This window comes from Gymnoscopelus microlampas (assembly GCF_963454915.1).
Source record: "Gymnoscopelus microlampas genome assembly, chromosome: 20".
NCBI classification, from domain to species: Eukaryota; Metazoa; Chordata; class Actinopteri; order Myctophiformes; family Myctophidae; genus Gymnoscopelus; species Gymnoscopelus microlampas.
Window position 1 is genome coordinate 19,381,574 of NC_139957.1, and position 16,602 is coordinate 19,398,175.

General features: G+C 41.3%; 1 protein-coding gene across 5 annotated transcripts in view; it reads right to left on the reverse strand.

The window, feature by feature from the left end:
* Positions 1-521: 521 nt before the first annotated feature.
* The window catches only part of dtnbb (dystrobrevin, beta b), a 36,766-nt gene continuing 20,685 nt past the window's right edge, over positions 522-16,602 (reverse strand). For 4 of the 5 annotated variants that reach the window (XM_084045329.1, XM_084045330.1, XM_084045327.1 and 1 more), the window contains 9 exons: positions 13,184-13,274; positions 12,382-12,470; positions 11,712-11,825; positions 8,833-8,929; positions 4,394-4,553; positions 3,936-4,025; positions 3,611-3,658; positions 3,217-3,243; positions 522-2,780 (listed from right to left, as the gene is read on the reverse strand). In XM_084045329.1, the coding sequence (XP_083901455.1) occupies positions 3,230-3,243; positions 3,611-3,658; positions 3,936-4,025; positions 4,394-4,553; positions 8,833-8,929; positions 11,712-11,825; positions 12,382-12,470; positions 13,184-13,274 (703 nt within the window). In that variant the 3' untranslated portion in view covers positions 522-2,780; positions 3,217-3,229. Of the gene's footprint in view, positions 2,781-3,216; positions 3,244-3,610; positions 3,659-3,935; positions 4,026-4,393; positions 4,554-8,832; positions 8,930-11,699; positions 11,826-12,381; positions 12,471-13,183; positions 13,275-16,602 lie in introns of those variants that run through there. The other variant, XM_084045331.1, reaches the window with a different exon arrangement.

Sequence of the window (16,602 nt, forward strand, 5' to 3'; positions counted from 1 at the left end):
AGGGACGATAGGGTTCAAGTGGTTAAATTAACACTGAGGATTTTACTGTGTATATAGGCAACTCCTTAGTGTGCGTGCAAAGTGTGCACGTTAATCTGTGCTTTGACAAAATCATTACAGTGATCAAACTCCACTAACAAATCAGATGAATAGCTAGGATAATAGCATTCAGAAGGAAAAAAAAGCTGAATGAAAACATAACATTTAGAACAACAATATTTGAGGAGCGTCTTTTTGTTCTTTTTGTCGACACAGTGTAATAGGTTGTTGAGACCTTTTTACTTAGCTTATAAGATAGGCTTACTGTACAAATCTCACATAAGAGTTCACGCTTTTTCTAACTTCAGGACTCAAGTACAGCTTGGTTTGTTTTGCCCAGTTGTTGGTACAGTACGATGCAGATTTCACATACAGGTTTTACGCACACACACACACACACACACACACACACACACACACACACACACATATATATATATATATATATATATATATATATATATATATATATATATATATATATATATAACACATCCCTAACCTTATGGATTTGTCCAACACAGTATTATTACTTCCTTACAAACTAGACAGATTGCACTGAAAATCGTCACCATTACTATAGCCAGATATAGCGTATTGAGATGGCCACCCAGAATGTCTAAAATCTCCACCAGAAGACAAATAAAAGTAACTAAGACCTGATCGCCTCCTGATTCAAGTAAATATCCTGTGTATGTCGACAGCTGTCCCTGTAGTGACTGACCAACACTCCTCAAGGCAGACACACTAATTCACAGACACAGACTGTGTATCCACTGACATGCAGCACCAAAAAGCACTTCAGAAAGTTTGCTCCCTTTAATAATCTACATTCCTAAACCTTTAGCTACTTGCTGTTACTTCCCTCTAGACATCTCGAGAGTTTCATTCCAAAATGGGATATAAACCTGTGTCTTAACCTATGTGTGTTCATATCAAAGTAAGATATCGCCAAGGAATATTACTGAATACCTGAAGACATTTGATTGTTGTTTAAAAGATTGTGTCATTACTGGCTTTAGATTGACTCAAAATGGACATATCGCATTTTGGATTGAAACCCTTCCTTCAGTATTAACACTGGCCCCGTGACCTCTTAACAGAGCAAAGCCAGTCTGTAGACAATGACTTCCACTAACTAAAGGTCATAATCATGACCTTTCACCTACAATAATACAACAATCCCTGAGCACCTACCTTCATTGCACATAAACATACGTATATTCCACTTCTTTATTAACTAAATAAAGCTATCAAATGCATTTTCCTACTTACTTATTTTCTCACTTACTCACATACTGTATGTGTCCCCATTTTGTAATTCTCAACAGAAGATTTCAATGCCTAATTCATAATATTAATCTAAACATCCTGAGGTGTTTTGCCACCTTTTCATTAAACAATAAATACCACCTACCCACTAGTCAGTGCATTCAGATGGAAGAACCTTGCATTGCAAGTTTTAAAATGCGCAACAGGTGCTTCTACAAGGTTTTTTAAGTCCATTCAGATTTTCACAGAGACAAAACAATGAGAGTCAGCGTGTTATTGAGTTGATAGTAGCCCCTCTGTTTCTCTGATCCAACAGCCCTCTTATTCGCAAGGATGGCTCACTGAGCTCACAGTAGCAGCAGCAGTACAGTATGTGACTCAGCGAGTACATTCACATGCACACAGTATTCTGGATTACTATTGTATCACGGCTAAGGTCTTTTTTGGGATACGCATACCCATGCGGTGGGGGATTCCCATTTGGATGAGCACTAGATGTCTGACCCAGGTTAGAATCCAGGTGGTTACATTGGTTCTGTGACCTGGATCAGGTTTCCGAATAGGGTGGTCATCAGAGGCAGGGAGAATGTAGCAGAGTTGCCCTGCCTGAGGCCCATGAACTTAATCTCCCTCAAATCCACCACAAATAAACCAGTATCTGTGAAATAAACAGATTATTAGGAAATTCAATTAACACAAGCCACAGATGGGATTACGCACCTCAGATTGTTTTCTGGATAATGACAAATCTTAGATCTTTCTCATCATTGGGATACAAGATTATAGCTTATTGTAAATGGATGTTCTTTGACGTGGTGCATACATGCGCCTCTTGACATTCCCCTGTAATACCAGAATATGAATGTGCATGTAAACATACTTTGTGAATTCTGGGGCTAGACAACTTCCGAAACCCCAGCAAGTCACAATAAACCCCACAAAGAGCTGGCATAACAGTGACAAATCCAGACATGAGTGCAACGTCATGCAAAGAAACCCAAATGGAAAAAAGGAAACAAATACTAACGCTAATTATACAAAAAAGCTTTGTCCCAAAGTCATGTGTATGTTTTACATTATTATACAGAATGATCTGCTTCAATCAAACAGAGTTTAGGGGTTGGGGGGTGGAGAGGAAAGCACAGCAAGCCATTCTTAGCAGTCATGAGGGAAATTGTTAGGTACTTAGAGCAGTTGATTTTTTTCATCTTTTTTTCTTTTTTTGTATACAGAACGACATACACACTCGCTAATTATACACATCTTGCTCCCTTGCAAGGTGTGAAGAAACAGTTTCAATTCACATAGTGATATCCTGTAAAGGTTACAGCATGCATTACTCTATGTGCTAACGCCAGAGGGGATTGTTGTTGTTGTTGATGCTGATTCTTTCCAGTAGAGGTCTGGATTTCCTCATAGGATGGAATGGAGTTCTCTTTTCTCTCAGTGCTTGTATACCGTGACTGTGCCTATGGGTACATTGCACACAGACGATTGTGTTTAGTGCTCATGACGGTCACTCTGTGCACTACAGACTGTTTAATCTAAACCCTAGACACAGCTGTTGACCTTTCAAAACATGTTTGTCAACCAGTGGGTCAGAACCAAAAAGTGTTCAGACCGTGTCATGGACCAAGAACGACCTTTTACATTTGTTGGTCTTACCATTAGGATCTGTATACACACATGCTGTACATACATATACATACAGTACATACATACACATAAGTACATGTATGTACTGTATATATAGGACAGTACTTAAAAGAGTACTTTGAAACTCTGTTAGCCGTCAATGCCTTTGCATCAGTCATCAAGACAAATTCCTGATCAGTAGTAACAATTACAATATATCTAAACTTTTAAAATGCTATTAATGATATAAAATAGAAATGCAGTGCATACTTTTTGTCTTTGTTCAATCTGCCTCGGCTGGAAAACAGAGAAGGAAAATATTCAGAGACATACTATGACTCATTTTCATTGGAGAGAAAATGAAACAAAAATGTAGAAAACAAAATGCACAGATTTCATAGTTCATATTACGAGACATTCATCAAATGTGACTCATTTTAAAGGTTAGAAAGGTTAGGTTGTAACTTAGAGAAAAGAAACTAATTATACAATTTAGGCATTTTGCAGATCTAGAGTGACTTACAAAATGCAAGATGCAAGCAAGCGGCATGAACCCTAATCAACTAATCTGAGTGAGAAGGGCTAAGAAAACAACAAAGTAACTAGCAGGTAGACATCTGTATAGTACATGCATCTAGTCTGGCAAATCTGCAGACTGACTTACCTCGGTCCCCACCGTTCCGCATGCTGCTCTCTTCTTCATCTACATCAACTTTAAACCCAAAACCCAAAACTTCAGTTAGGGTTGCTTTTAGCACCCACGTTAAAACACTTTAACACAAACAGGCTAAGAATCTGACAAAAGGAAAACCTAATCATATAAATAGTTAACAGACTAAAAAAGCAAACACAGAATAAAACAAAACAAAAAACCTCAAACTCAAACATGGGCAGAGACAAAATACAATCTAAAACTGGGATACCAGGTATAAAGTGGTTAAAATTAAAGCAACTAGCTAACACTAATAAAGGACAACATCTAGACTAACCTGAATGGAGTTCTTTGACCAGCGATGACATGGTATTTGTGATTGAATCAGCAGCAACTAACAGATCATTCCGAAGATTTCTTGGCACACCTGGAACAGAGGGAGTTATGTTCAACGCCTGGATTTCATTCCAAAATATAATAGCAGATATCTATTTATCTATACATTTTACTTGTATTGATGTTACTATTAGGCCTAGAGCCTGTAACATTTGGTAAGGAGGTCCGCTAGTATCCCTCTACACCAAATCCTTTTGCCGAAAATAGCTGATCTACAAGCTCACAATGCAATGCGCTGTAAACTTGTAGATCAGCTACTTGCACTGAAATTCACGCTAGGGTTAATTGTTTTGTTGTGTTATTATGCAGTTATTTGTATAGGACACTGTAGGGCAGATTAGGGATGCTAGAGTTAACAACATTAATGAATCAAGTTCTAAGTCATTCAGACCGACTCACCGTGAGCAAAGGCCTCCAGCACATCACCTCCTACGCCTGCCAGGCAGTCCTGGGGTGTGTGAGTAGGCGTGGACCCAGCAGAGGTGGACCTTATGGGCATGGGCATTGAGCAGCCTGCACCATGGCTCGGGGACGAATGAGGGGAACCTCCAGACTGGGACTGAAATGTACAAACATTGTTACCAGTTAAAGAGCAACTTGACACTCAACCCATTTGTTTTTGTTAGATAATGACATATACAGTAGGGAAATTATTATTTATTGCAATCACTTGTTTATTCATACAAATCACATAAAATCAGAGACATCCTGTGTTGAAAATGTAAAAAAAAAAGAAAAGAAGTCAGTGATGTTGCAGTGTACTAGAATTACAGTCCAACATCATACTGTGTTGATGGTATTGATGTACCAGCTCAGTGTTTGTACTAAGCACATACTAAACACATTCCTGCCTTAAAGGTGGCCGTTTCACAAAGAGACTTTTTACATGTTGGTAGCCGTTATATAACGGTCTCACATTCACACCCAGTAGCATCATCAGCCACTGCACAAACATGAGATAGGACTAGGAGAATGTAGAGACAGGAAACCTAGGGCAGAAAAAGAATAAGACAATACTAGACAATCGCGGTTCACAAGGAGCACATGTTCTGTGCACTGGCTGAGCCACCAGGCACCCCACATGGCCAAAATGTTTTGACCCTGCCAGAACTCCGCCGTAGCCTACTTACGACATGGATAAGCTTGTAGACAGTCAGGGTCAAGGTCATTGACCCTGTCACACTGAACAACCCAGGACGGTCACAATGAATGATTTTGCCACGTTAATATGCTATGATATGGAAATGTGTCACAGTGTGTGCTCACCTGAAATGTAGACGTAAACAAATGTTTCTAGTCTTTTCTCAACTGATCAGAACCTTTTTATGTACTGTAGGGGTTTACATAACGGCTAAAAAGCATTTAGAATTATAGTTAACCGTTACACCCTGGCAGTACCTGCACACAGAGGTCAGATAATTAATTCAGAGTTGAATCACCACTAAATCACCACATCAAGTCAGTAATGAAAATGTGACTTTTATTAAAGCAAACATACACACACATGTGGCACTTAATTCCTTAAAAGGATGGGGAAATAAAGCAGTAATCCAAATGGCAGATAGCCTTATGGTAACTTTACACCAACTGCCTGAGCAGCAGCTCACCATCCATACACTGTCCATCTATAGTGCACCGTTACTGTGTCCAGATCGGTAATGAGAACCATGTGTGGGCGAGGGGCTGGGGGCTGTGCTGGGTAGGGTGCTATAGCCTGCAGAGAAAAGGGGCACTGTGTGCACGCCTGGTAGCGGGGCAGAGCCCAGGCCTGTGGCATGAGGCCAGGCAGCAGATGGCCAGCCAGACTGCAGTCACATTAGACGGGAGGTTGTTAGCGTTGATGAAAGGAACAGGTCTCTGACATTTCGAGCAAAGAAAAACACAGATCTTGACAACCCGTGCACACCGTAGGCCTGAGAAAAACCTGCTTTAAAAGGTCATATCTGGCATTTAGGCCCGGTCTATGGCTTAGAACGACGCAATGTAATGCTGAGCCAGCCTGAAATGAGAAGACTGATTTGTGTAACTTGGTTAGATAGTGGATTCCTAACATTATCTTTTCATAAGATTTATACCATGTGTATACATGGTCTATATATCTTATAACATTCACACCATTCATTTATATGGAGAGCTAGGAAAGCATTGCAATTCTACACACTATGTGAATCGTCTGTGTAAAGATGGAAGTACAGTGGTGTTACACTAAGTGCTGTGATGTCAGCCAATTATTGCGCCTCGCAAACTGAATTAAGGGCCACTTACTGCCTGCTTTTGCTCTTCATCCTATTAGCCAGCCAAAGGTAAGGGGAGAGAGAGAGAGAGAGAGAGAGAGAGAGAGAGAGAGAGAGAGAGAGAGAGAGAGAGAGAGAGAGAGAGAGAGAGAGAGAGAGAGAGAGAGAGAGAGAGAGAGAGAGAGAGAGAGAGAGAGAGAGAGAGAGAGAGAGAGAGAGAGAGAGAGAGAGAGAGAGAGAGAGAGAGAGAGAGAGAGAGAGAGAGAGAGAGAGAGAGAGAGAGAGAGAGAGAGAGAGAGAGAGAGAGAGAATTAAAGCAGTGAAAGATAGCAGACAGCTTTTCTACATGCACAGTAAAGTACTTTGAAGTGACTACAAGGGATACCTTGGTATTTTAAGTTGTACTCCGCCAGGATATTCATGCATTTGCCCCTGTGTGTATGTGTGTGTCTGTCCACAGCTAAACTTGCATACTACTTGGCCAATCAGCGTTATATTGTTTTTGTGCACGCTACCAGCATATTAGAATTGGCTAATGGAGGATGGGTGGGTGGACCACCGCCACGATACACCCATATATAGGCAGGACCACGGCCACGTCACTATGACTCAGACATAACCATAAACAAACCCGCTATGCCCATATACTGTATGGTTATCTGCATATAGGGGACCGACCGACTTCAAACTCGGCGTGGGCATCGGCAAGGACTCTCGCCATTGAGTCATTCGGATAAGCGGATGTCCAGAACCACCGATCCGACTGATATGCCCATATATGGGCATACCAATATATGGTCATGGTCATATACTGATGACATAGGGGATCTCCATATGTTATGGGCATAAAAGGGACAAGGACAAGGACTGACAGATACAGAGATCTCCATATGGGGATCAAAGGGACACAGGTAGACAGACAGATACAGAGATCTTCATATAGGCTATGGGCTCAAAAGAGACACAGACAGACGGGTACAACGAGTACTCTGACAAAGCCCCCAATACTATGACTCAGACATATCAGCGGTGCGACGTAGGTGTGTGGGCTGCATAGCGGCCCAAACTCTAGATGTGAAGGCTGACGCGAACTCTAGATGTGAGGCCATACGCGAACCTCTAGTCATTAATAATCGCAGAGCAATCATCCCCCCAGGGGATGTGCGTACGTTACCTCTTCATGCATAAAGGATACCCATCCAATGAGGCTATAGACTGGAACTAGCCAATCAGGCGCCTATCTGGCTTATGGGATCTATACTACTAACTAGCCATTTACAATGCTCCTGCCCCTCCGTCTTACAGGTTGTACCAGACTTAGCCAATCACAGACATGCAAATACGGCAGCACAAGTCGACGTTAGATTAACACCAAAAATATATAATTGATAAACATGACAACATAACCCAGAACCCCCAAATCTGGAGAATCTTAATGTCTGTGCACATTCAACTCAGACACAATTTAGAGTGCTGACGTTTGCCAATGCATGCATGCACCAAAACTAATATAGCCAACTACAGCCAGGTCTTTAAAGCGCAGACATGTACAGCTGCTGATCAAGCATACTGGATGTGAAAATGACATGTTTTGCGTGTTTTGATCGGGACATCCCTACTGAATTTAATGTGTCATGCATGCACATGGGTTGAGAAACCAATCTGTGTCTTTTCTCTCTCTCTCCATCACATACACATGAATGTCACACACGCACACACAACTCTTTCCTGAAACTATCCACCTTTCAGATATACCTGTGGACATCTCAACCTGACCTACATGCCATTATTTTTCAATTTCATGTACAGTTGTCAACTTGTGTAGCTGTTATGTCAATGACATTACAGTGCTTACTTCCTCTTGCAAGGACTCGCAAAGTGACTGAGGGGCAGCAAAAACCCAGCGCATTTCAAAATGGTGATACAAACATAATTGATACAGTATATGGCATTAACAATCAGACTTACAGAGACATTTGAATGACAGTACTCTGACAGAAAGATGGAGAGAGGTAGACAATTAATGTGTATGAGAGAGAGGGTGGAAGACAGCAGGACTATGAAGAACTGGTAATCACATGCCGCTCTATTGTTTCATAGCTCTAGGTATAATTTAACTGAATAAAGTACAACCTTATTATTAATAGGGCATGCCTCCTGGCGGAGATTTGCGTTCTACTGAGTGCAGTTTCAAGTGCTTGTCGTCACACATAAGGATTTGAAACGTTTTACCTGTAATGACTTATAGTTAAACTGAGATGCCTTGTCATAATGTCATAATATCCCTTTAAAGTCACTGTCCTTTGTGTCAATTAAATGAACACTGTTCAGTTACCAAGTATCTTACCAGCTTTAAAAACTGTTTTGCATTCTACATAGTCATACATAATTAGCATCAACTGGAACATACTAATTTCATTGTGACAGGGGGCGTGTGTTTACTATCAAAAGCTCTAAATGTGGTTTGTCTAATGTGCTAAGCCGAATTCATATTTCATCATACGACACTGTCGCTAACTGCCGCTCACTGAAAATAACTGATTGAAAATCTGTTGTATGAGTGATAAAGTATAAATGAGGCTTTTTAGACACCTGTGTTCTTACCTTGAGCAGCCTCATGAGCCCCTCCAGTTGCACCATGAGCTCCCGTCTGCTCTCCTGCAAGGCCGACATGCGTCTCTCCAACTCATCTTTCCTGTGTCTGTGGCCAAAGAGGGTGAACAAAAATGTGAAAACAGTGGCTTAGACTAAGACTGCAATTAACGATTGTTTTCATAATCAATTAATATTCATGTCAGTCAAGTCATTTTCTGTCGCACTTTGACCAGACCACGTATATGCAGGTATATGAATAATATTTGTCCACTTAAAGGTAAAGCCTAGCATCCATATTCTGGGGGGAAAATTCGTCAAAAGTAGCAGATCTGCAAGCTCACAATGCGCCACAAAGCTTGTAGATTTACTGTGAAGTGATTTGGTGTAGAGGGGGAAAAGGGCAGACCAAGTACAGAGCCAAACTAAGCATAGTTTAACTATTAGCCTTTCTCCTCCAATTAGACACCTTGTGACCAAATGAGTAAACAAAAGGCACACCACCATTGATGTATAGACAGAACAGAATACAAAGGTTTTATTGACCACACCATCCTATTTAACTGGTCATTACAAACACTTACTGATGTAATTAATACTGGCTTGTATAAGTTTGTAGGCTCACAGTATCTCCGCATCTTCAACAACCACTATACCTCTGGATCGGACCTTTCACTAGTTGTCGGTCAATTTAACACCACCAAATATTGTCATTTTCTGTGAGTTTGGACATCCTCCAAGGTTAAATGTCTGGCGGCTTTGTCTTTGGTAAGGACAAAACTGGCTCATCAGTTCCCTCTGGTGTTCATGGGGTGTACTCCAATTTGAGAGTGAGAATCCCAACACTACAGAGCAGCACTGCTCTCCTGTCTGTCTGCCCAGTGTCCTGGTATCACACTCTCACAAACATCTGCTGCGTCTGACTATCTCTGCTCTCCTATACCCTGGGGCGAGCGCAAAGCAATATCAGGGCAGTCCAGCCAGCCATCCAAACACCAAACACAATCCAACTCCTCTAATTTGCAATCAGAACATTAGATTGATAATATATCCTTCTCCAAGCTCTGAAATCCTCTCCAGGCTGGGCAGAGAGGGGATGTCACACTTGAAAACTGGCTCAAGGAGTCAGATAAGGCCCTTTTAAACGCATTTCAATAACAACAGAGTTTTCCGCCACCGTGCCTCAGCCAAAACAAGATCGTCTGATCCTGATGATCACTGGAGGACTTGCATCAGTGCATACCATCATATCAAAAATAATTACACTACCAAAGAAGAACAGGGAATTGAATAACCAGAAGAGAAAAAGAGAAAAAAAAAGAAAGGGATCAATTAACATAAGCTTCGGTGATTCTCTTATAATGTACTCTTGAGTCACTTCATATCTCTGAATGGATCACACGGAAACTTGAAAAAGACAACATAATCACGTTAATTAATTAAGTACAGCAAGTGTCATTCATGGTAGAAAGTGCTGCCACTTCCCCCAGGATGAGGCTCTATCCAGGCTTGAGCCCAAGATCCCTGTGCTTTGCCTACAGACCGATAACATTCTACAATCTAGAGATGGCGATGAAGCCAATTCAAAGCACAGTCTATAATTAGAACGACTGTAGCTCTACCAGAGGAAAGTATTTTGCTGACACACATACAAGAACCCTCGAGTAGTTTAGTTGCTTGATTACCTCGATACACCCCACTCCTGTTATTCGCCAATCAAAAGAAACACTGCCATGCTGGGCCAAGCTATGGAATTCTAAATTTGTTTCTGTCAGTTGTTATCAGTGTGGAGTAAACTAAGCCACAGGTTTCTTCAGACAAAAGACGGAGCATTTTGCAGAACATAATATATAGAATCACTAGTCCATCCCCGGGGTTGTGCGCATAGCCGCAGGAACTAGGGGTCCTCCCCAAGGTACCACCCCCCACCCCCTCTGCACCCCCCTGGTCAAAACTACTCTCCGAGGCTATGGGTGTGCGCACTCAAAGTGTTTGCAGTATCTATCATAGAGCTATAATATATCTAGAACGGACGGCCCCGCCCCCTAATCATTCTTCCAGGATTGGCTCCAATGTTGCTAAGGTATTTGTGCTTATAACACGATGTTCATTCGAACATTGCGTTTGTGAATAAACGCTGTGTGCGTGGGCTATTGTACATGATGTCCAAACGCTCCCCCACTCATAAAACCCTTTGTATGGACACGGCTCCAAAATCAAAGTCCTTTATAACTGTAGCGCTTTGTACTGCTGGGGTTCTTCTCTGTGTGTGGCGTTGTGCATGAGTGTGTATACTGTACTGTAACCCCAAAGCTAAGTCCACCCACCGGCTGGATCCGTAACCGTGACAACAGAGCAGATCCCATAGCCTGCGGGGACCATAACTGTGGCAACAGATCCTCTGCAGAATTCACAAAAACACTAAAAAAGGGCTTAAATTTGGGGAAAGTGAAAAACGGGCCCCATCACTGTCTTTATATGGCAATGGTCAATGTCTGTGAGCAAGTTCAGATCAATTGCTCAACCCATTGAGGGAGAAAAATGTTTATCAGATTGACGGAGGTTCCTTCATTACTGTACATGATACCATAGTTAGATAACATGGCAATGCACATGAATGTTTACAAAGAGTAAAATCCTAACCTAACCTTTAATTTATACGTTTGTAACTCTGAGTGTACAAATGTAATCAAATACCACAAGTCTTATGATTTTACCCATTACAAGCACATACTGTATACTTACTTACATACACACGCTGTTGTAACATTTTGTCAATTCATGTAATATTGTATGTATATCATCAATATTGTAAAACACTTTTAAATGCATTCTATGTATTAAAGGTGCTATACAAATACAATTTATTATAGTATTACCATATACTCTACCTGAGGAGCCGTAGTTCAGCCAGGAGGGTAGGATTCTGTTGGGCTTTTTCTGGGGTGGGCTGGGAGGCCTGCTCGTGCTCCAAGCGCAGCCTCTGGATCTCCTGAAGGATCTCCCTGAGGAGCCCCAAGATACAAGAAAAATCATCAACACACTAGACCACTGTTTCCCAAACAGAGCTTGTAGATTTGCTATTTTCACTAGTTTGGGTCCCAGTTAATGAGTGAGTCATCATTTGTTTTAGATCTTTGGAGAACAAAAGTGAGTAATTAGAAGAACTGACACTGCAGTTCCCACTAAGGTCAGCCATACTGAAACATTTGGGAATCACTAATCTGTTTAAACTAGAACTCACCATGTGCTTCAATATGTCTTTAATGTGACGGACAGTTGGAAAGCTGACAGAGAGACAGCACAGGAAAGAAGTCTCTGATTGGATTCAATCCTATGCCAGCAGGGCTAAGGTTATAGAGATGGGGGGCATCACCACTGCACTCTGGGCAACTTGGTACACAGTTATGTATGTAGGCTGTCATCTTATGTAAGTAGAGTACTCAATCATATTGTATGGTTACGGAAGCATAATTCAAATTCAGGTCACCTCAGGCGAGATGTGATAAGACTAAATCTGAAGACGTCAATCACTATGATACACAATTTGCAGCATCGCACCTGTTCTTGTTCTCTAGCTCGGCAATCAGCTGTCTTTGCTGCTTGTTGGCGTCAAAGTTGAAACTCAGATCTGTTGGAGGACATTGTTGCTGAAAGACAAATGTATCATTAACATTTTAATTAACAAAGAATAGAAGACTAAAAGTCAAATCCCACATACTATCTGTGACAACAATGAAACAGTAATTTCATTTGTCCTAGTAGAGGGTTTATATTTTATATGTTTTGGGGACCTTCACTCCTGCTGTGATTTACCCTTTTATTTAACAATGCACAAGCTCAGTGTCAGGGCAGCCAATACAATTATTCTGATGCCAATACAATTATTCTATTCTATTCTATAGGGGAAAAAGATTATTATTATTATTTTTACCTTATAGTTCTCAAAATGAGACAAAAATCTCACATCTCTTGCCCTTTCTTCCCCCAACATAAGTGAAACTAACAAACCAAACAAACAGAGAGATTTGCCTATTCTTCAAAATCTTGCCAAGGAAGAAACAGTATTTGGCAAAGAAGTTAAATTATCTCGCCCCCGTTGGCACTTTTTCATTTTCACTTGCTAAAGAAATTAAATTCAGACTATGACAATACAGGATTAAACGTATAAGGATGAACAGTTTTCTGCAGAGTGGATTCATCCAGCTCTTAGATCAGTGTTGAAAAGTTCTCCAGCAAGACAGAAACAGTGCACAGTACTCTGTTGTACGACATAGTATAAATCAGCCAACTTGTCAGAATGGTAAATGTGAAATGCGGGTTGACTGAAGTGGACCACGGGGCATTCTTGGAGCTCACTCACAGTGGAGTTGCCTGCTTCAGCTGCCAGTCGGGCAGCGTAGCGAGCGATGAGGCGGTGCTCTTCGTCTAGTCGGCTAGGACTCTCCAAGACACTGACCGAATAGACAGAAAGAAAACGTTACACAGAAACACACACACACACACACACACACACACACACACACACACACACACACACACACACACACACACACACACACACACACACACAAACACTCTTCCCTTGTACCCTCATTGTTTTCATGTCAAGTAATTTTTTACTAAAATAAACTTCAACTGAACTGCCCATAAAGAATGCCACGTGATTATGACTTGTGTGGTAATGGACTGATTATTGGATATTATGATTTGAGATGGGCATAAGAGATTACCAATACAGTATGCCAAATGCATTGGCAGCTGTTGTGCCCATGACCATTCCCAAATTATCCCAATCCCCATCATTTTAACATTTACTGGAAAAGCCAAATACGTGTGTGACTGTGAATGGCAGTGGGTGTGGTACATGACATGAACAGATGATGGGGAATATGTTTGCCCCTGTTTAGTGAGTGGTCTGTAATGAGAAGAGAAGGAGAGAAGTGAAATGATGCTCGGCTCCCTGCCTGCATACATGAGGACAGCACTCTTGATCTGACTGGGGAGTGAGCAATGATTAAGCCCATTAAACCCAATCTGGCTCCAAGCAAAACACATCAAAAACTAAACTCCAGTCACTATATGTTGCAAAAACGCCAATTTTGTGTGAGAAAAGAAATAAGGAATAAGGTTATTTCACCGATTTCTCTTCTTTCTTTTTGTTTCTTACACCAAGTATCTTGTAATGAAGCAGTTCACCCACAAGGCTTTATTACAAAGTGGTTGTGATTCAGTGAACATTACTGAAATACGATGGCTTACAATACATACAAGTCAAATAATCTTATCTTGGTGGCAGGTTTCTTGTCACGTTTGAAGACTCAACACACATTTAACAAAAATTCTATGATTCTAAGACAATACAAGATTACATTATTTTTTAAAGGAAGACTTTTTTTTGCAGTGTACAGCTTAATTCGTGGTCTAAACTCTAGACGTGCCGGAGGTTTAATCGTAGATTAAAGTAATACATTAAGGTACATCTGAGTCCTTCTCTGTTGGCACATAAAGTGAGTCGACCCTACAGGGGTCATTTGGATCTGGACTTCTCAGGCTATTAATCTGCATGCCTCTCTCTATGACTTTGATTCAGTGCCAAAGTTTCCTGGCACTTACCTAGAATAAATATATCAGACAAGGATTCGTCAGTGATGTCATACACTTCACACTACACACACACTTCCGATTGTTTGTGACATCACTGTCCAATGGAATCTTAATTTATTCTAGGTGCTTGCACCAGTCTCCAGATGCATGTGTGAACTGTATAATATTAAATATGAACTAACATTATTGGCCAGGCTTCCTGCATTGGAATTGATACCCTTCTTTGCTAAGTCACAATTTAGCATTTTAGGAATTTAACTTATGCTCTTATAAGCTACATTTCCCAAATAATCAATCCCACAACCAGCTAAAAGGCAGTACATGAAGTAAAACTAAGTCTATACCACCAGATTAGCTCAAACGCTTGACATCACAAGAGTTGACAGAATATAGATATACCAATGTTATAGATATATCAATGAACATGAATCATTATGTATTTCCAATGTTTAGGTTGTTACAAAGTATATGACATCTAGTATTTTAGGAGATAAGTCTCTGTGTACATCTTGGACGTAATAGTATTGGCACCACTCACACAGCTATGTCTACCACTTGAGTTAAAAGATTTCATATCCACTGACATTTGTTCAATACCCAAGTTAACTCTAAATTAAAAACTCATCCAGCTCCGACAGCAAATTCGTTTTTTTTATATATATCTTCTGGCACCGGTGGTTCTGCATGACTAACGGGTAATAAATTGCGGGTTGTCGGTTCGCCCTTGGAGGACTGGTGGTGAAACGACTGTCTGCGAGAGAGAGAGCGAGAGAGAGTGCGAGGCAGGAGGGTAGCAGATGCCGTGTCAGCACAGCAGACAGTATCAGGGACAGGCTGTGATGGAGGCTGGCTGAGAGCATGACTCGCACGTCTAGACCCGAAAGGAAACACCATTTCATACACACCAGGATGCGCTGCTTTCTTGTCTGCAATGACACCACAGCCTGAGCTCGCAAAATTCTAGGGACCAGAGTGTCCCAACCGAATCAAATGAATTGTCTTTCTTATTACAGTGAAAACTGTAATAGGAATGGGAAGACACACAGGCGATGACATTCAGTCTTGAGGCAGAGAGGCATTGCCACCAGAGGAGATCTGCATTATTTAGCAATGGCATCTTCAACTCACAGGACTTTAATGTGAACAGAGGCAGGCGAGTACGAGGCAAGTGTAACCGTTTCAACAGACTCATCTTTACAAGACAAATGCGGCAGCATATGTCAACTCGCTCAGACCTAGACAGTCTGGAAGAGACTGGAAGTCTAAACAGGCCTGCTCCTTTTTGCGGCTTATCCAACAATATTAACCAGCATCCACGTGGATACTCAAACACAAACCATTTGGCATTGGCACAGTGGCGTAATGTGCCCGAAATATGGAAGCAGCTTTCAAGTTGTTATGGCTCCTGCCCCTACTCTCCACCCCCTCACCCCGTCTCCCATGCTCCGACGCCTTCAGGCGAAAACATTGTTTGGCACGTGACATCTCCCTAGAACAGCTCTGACTCACAGAGCCAAATGTCAAGACAAAGGTTATCGGGCTCTTTCATTACTTGCCACAGTGAAATAAACCCCAGGAGAGCACAGATTTTTTTCTTTCTTCTCTTTACACACTGCAGCATTCCACTGACCTCCGTTGGTCAGGATGAACGGCACGATTTACCGCCTGAGGTGTCTCAATCATGTCAGCTCTCTAAAAATCACCTTTATTCTGTCCACTCTCTCAAGGAAAATATGTAGCTTCCGCATTGCTCAAAATGTTCTCCTTAATGAGACATTTGCTCTAATAGTGAACGTGTTTTTTTTTTTGTATTAAAAATAAAATAATTACTGTCAGTGGGGTGACATTTCATTTTATCTCTTCAGAATGCAAATTATCTTGAATCATAACATTACCTTGACACTAGAGTTGGGATAGAGGAATCTGCCTCATTGTAAGATGTTGGCACTTCTCTGATGAAAGGTCATGAACCATGCGATTCTGCACTGTAAACAAGCTAAATTATCTGCCTCGGTGGCAGTTTTCTTCCACTTGAAGGGAAAAACTGGAATTTGGAACTCAATAATAGATTAAACGACTTGTAACCGTTGGCATTGTTTGCAGTGTGTGTACTGCCCTTCAAGTGCCTTGAGTTTGCTGTCTAGGTAGCATTACAACCCAGCACCATATGGGCAT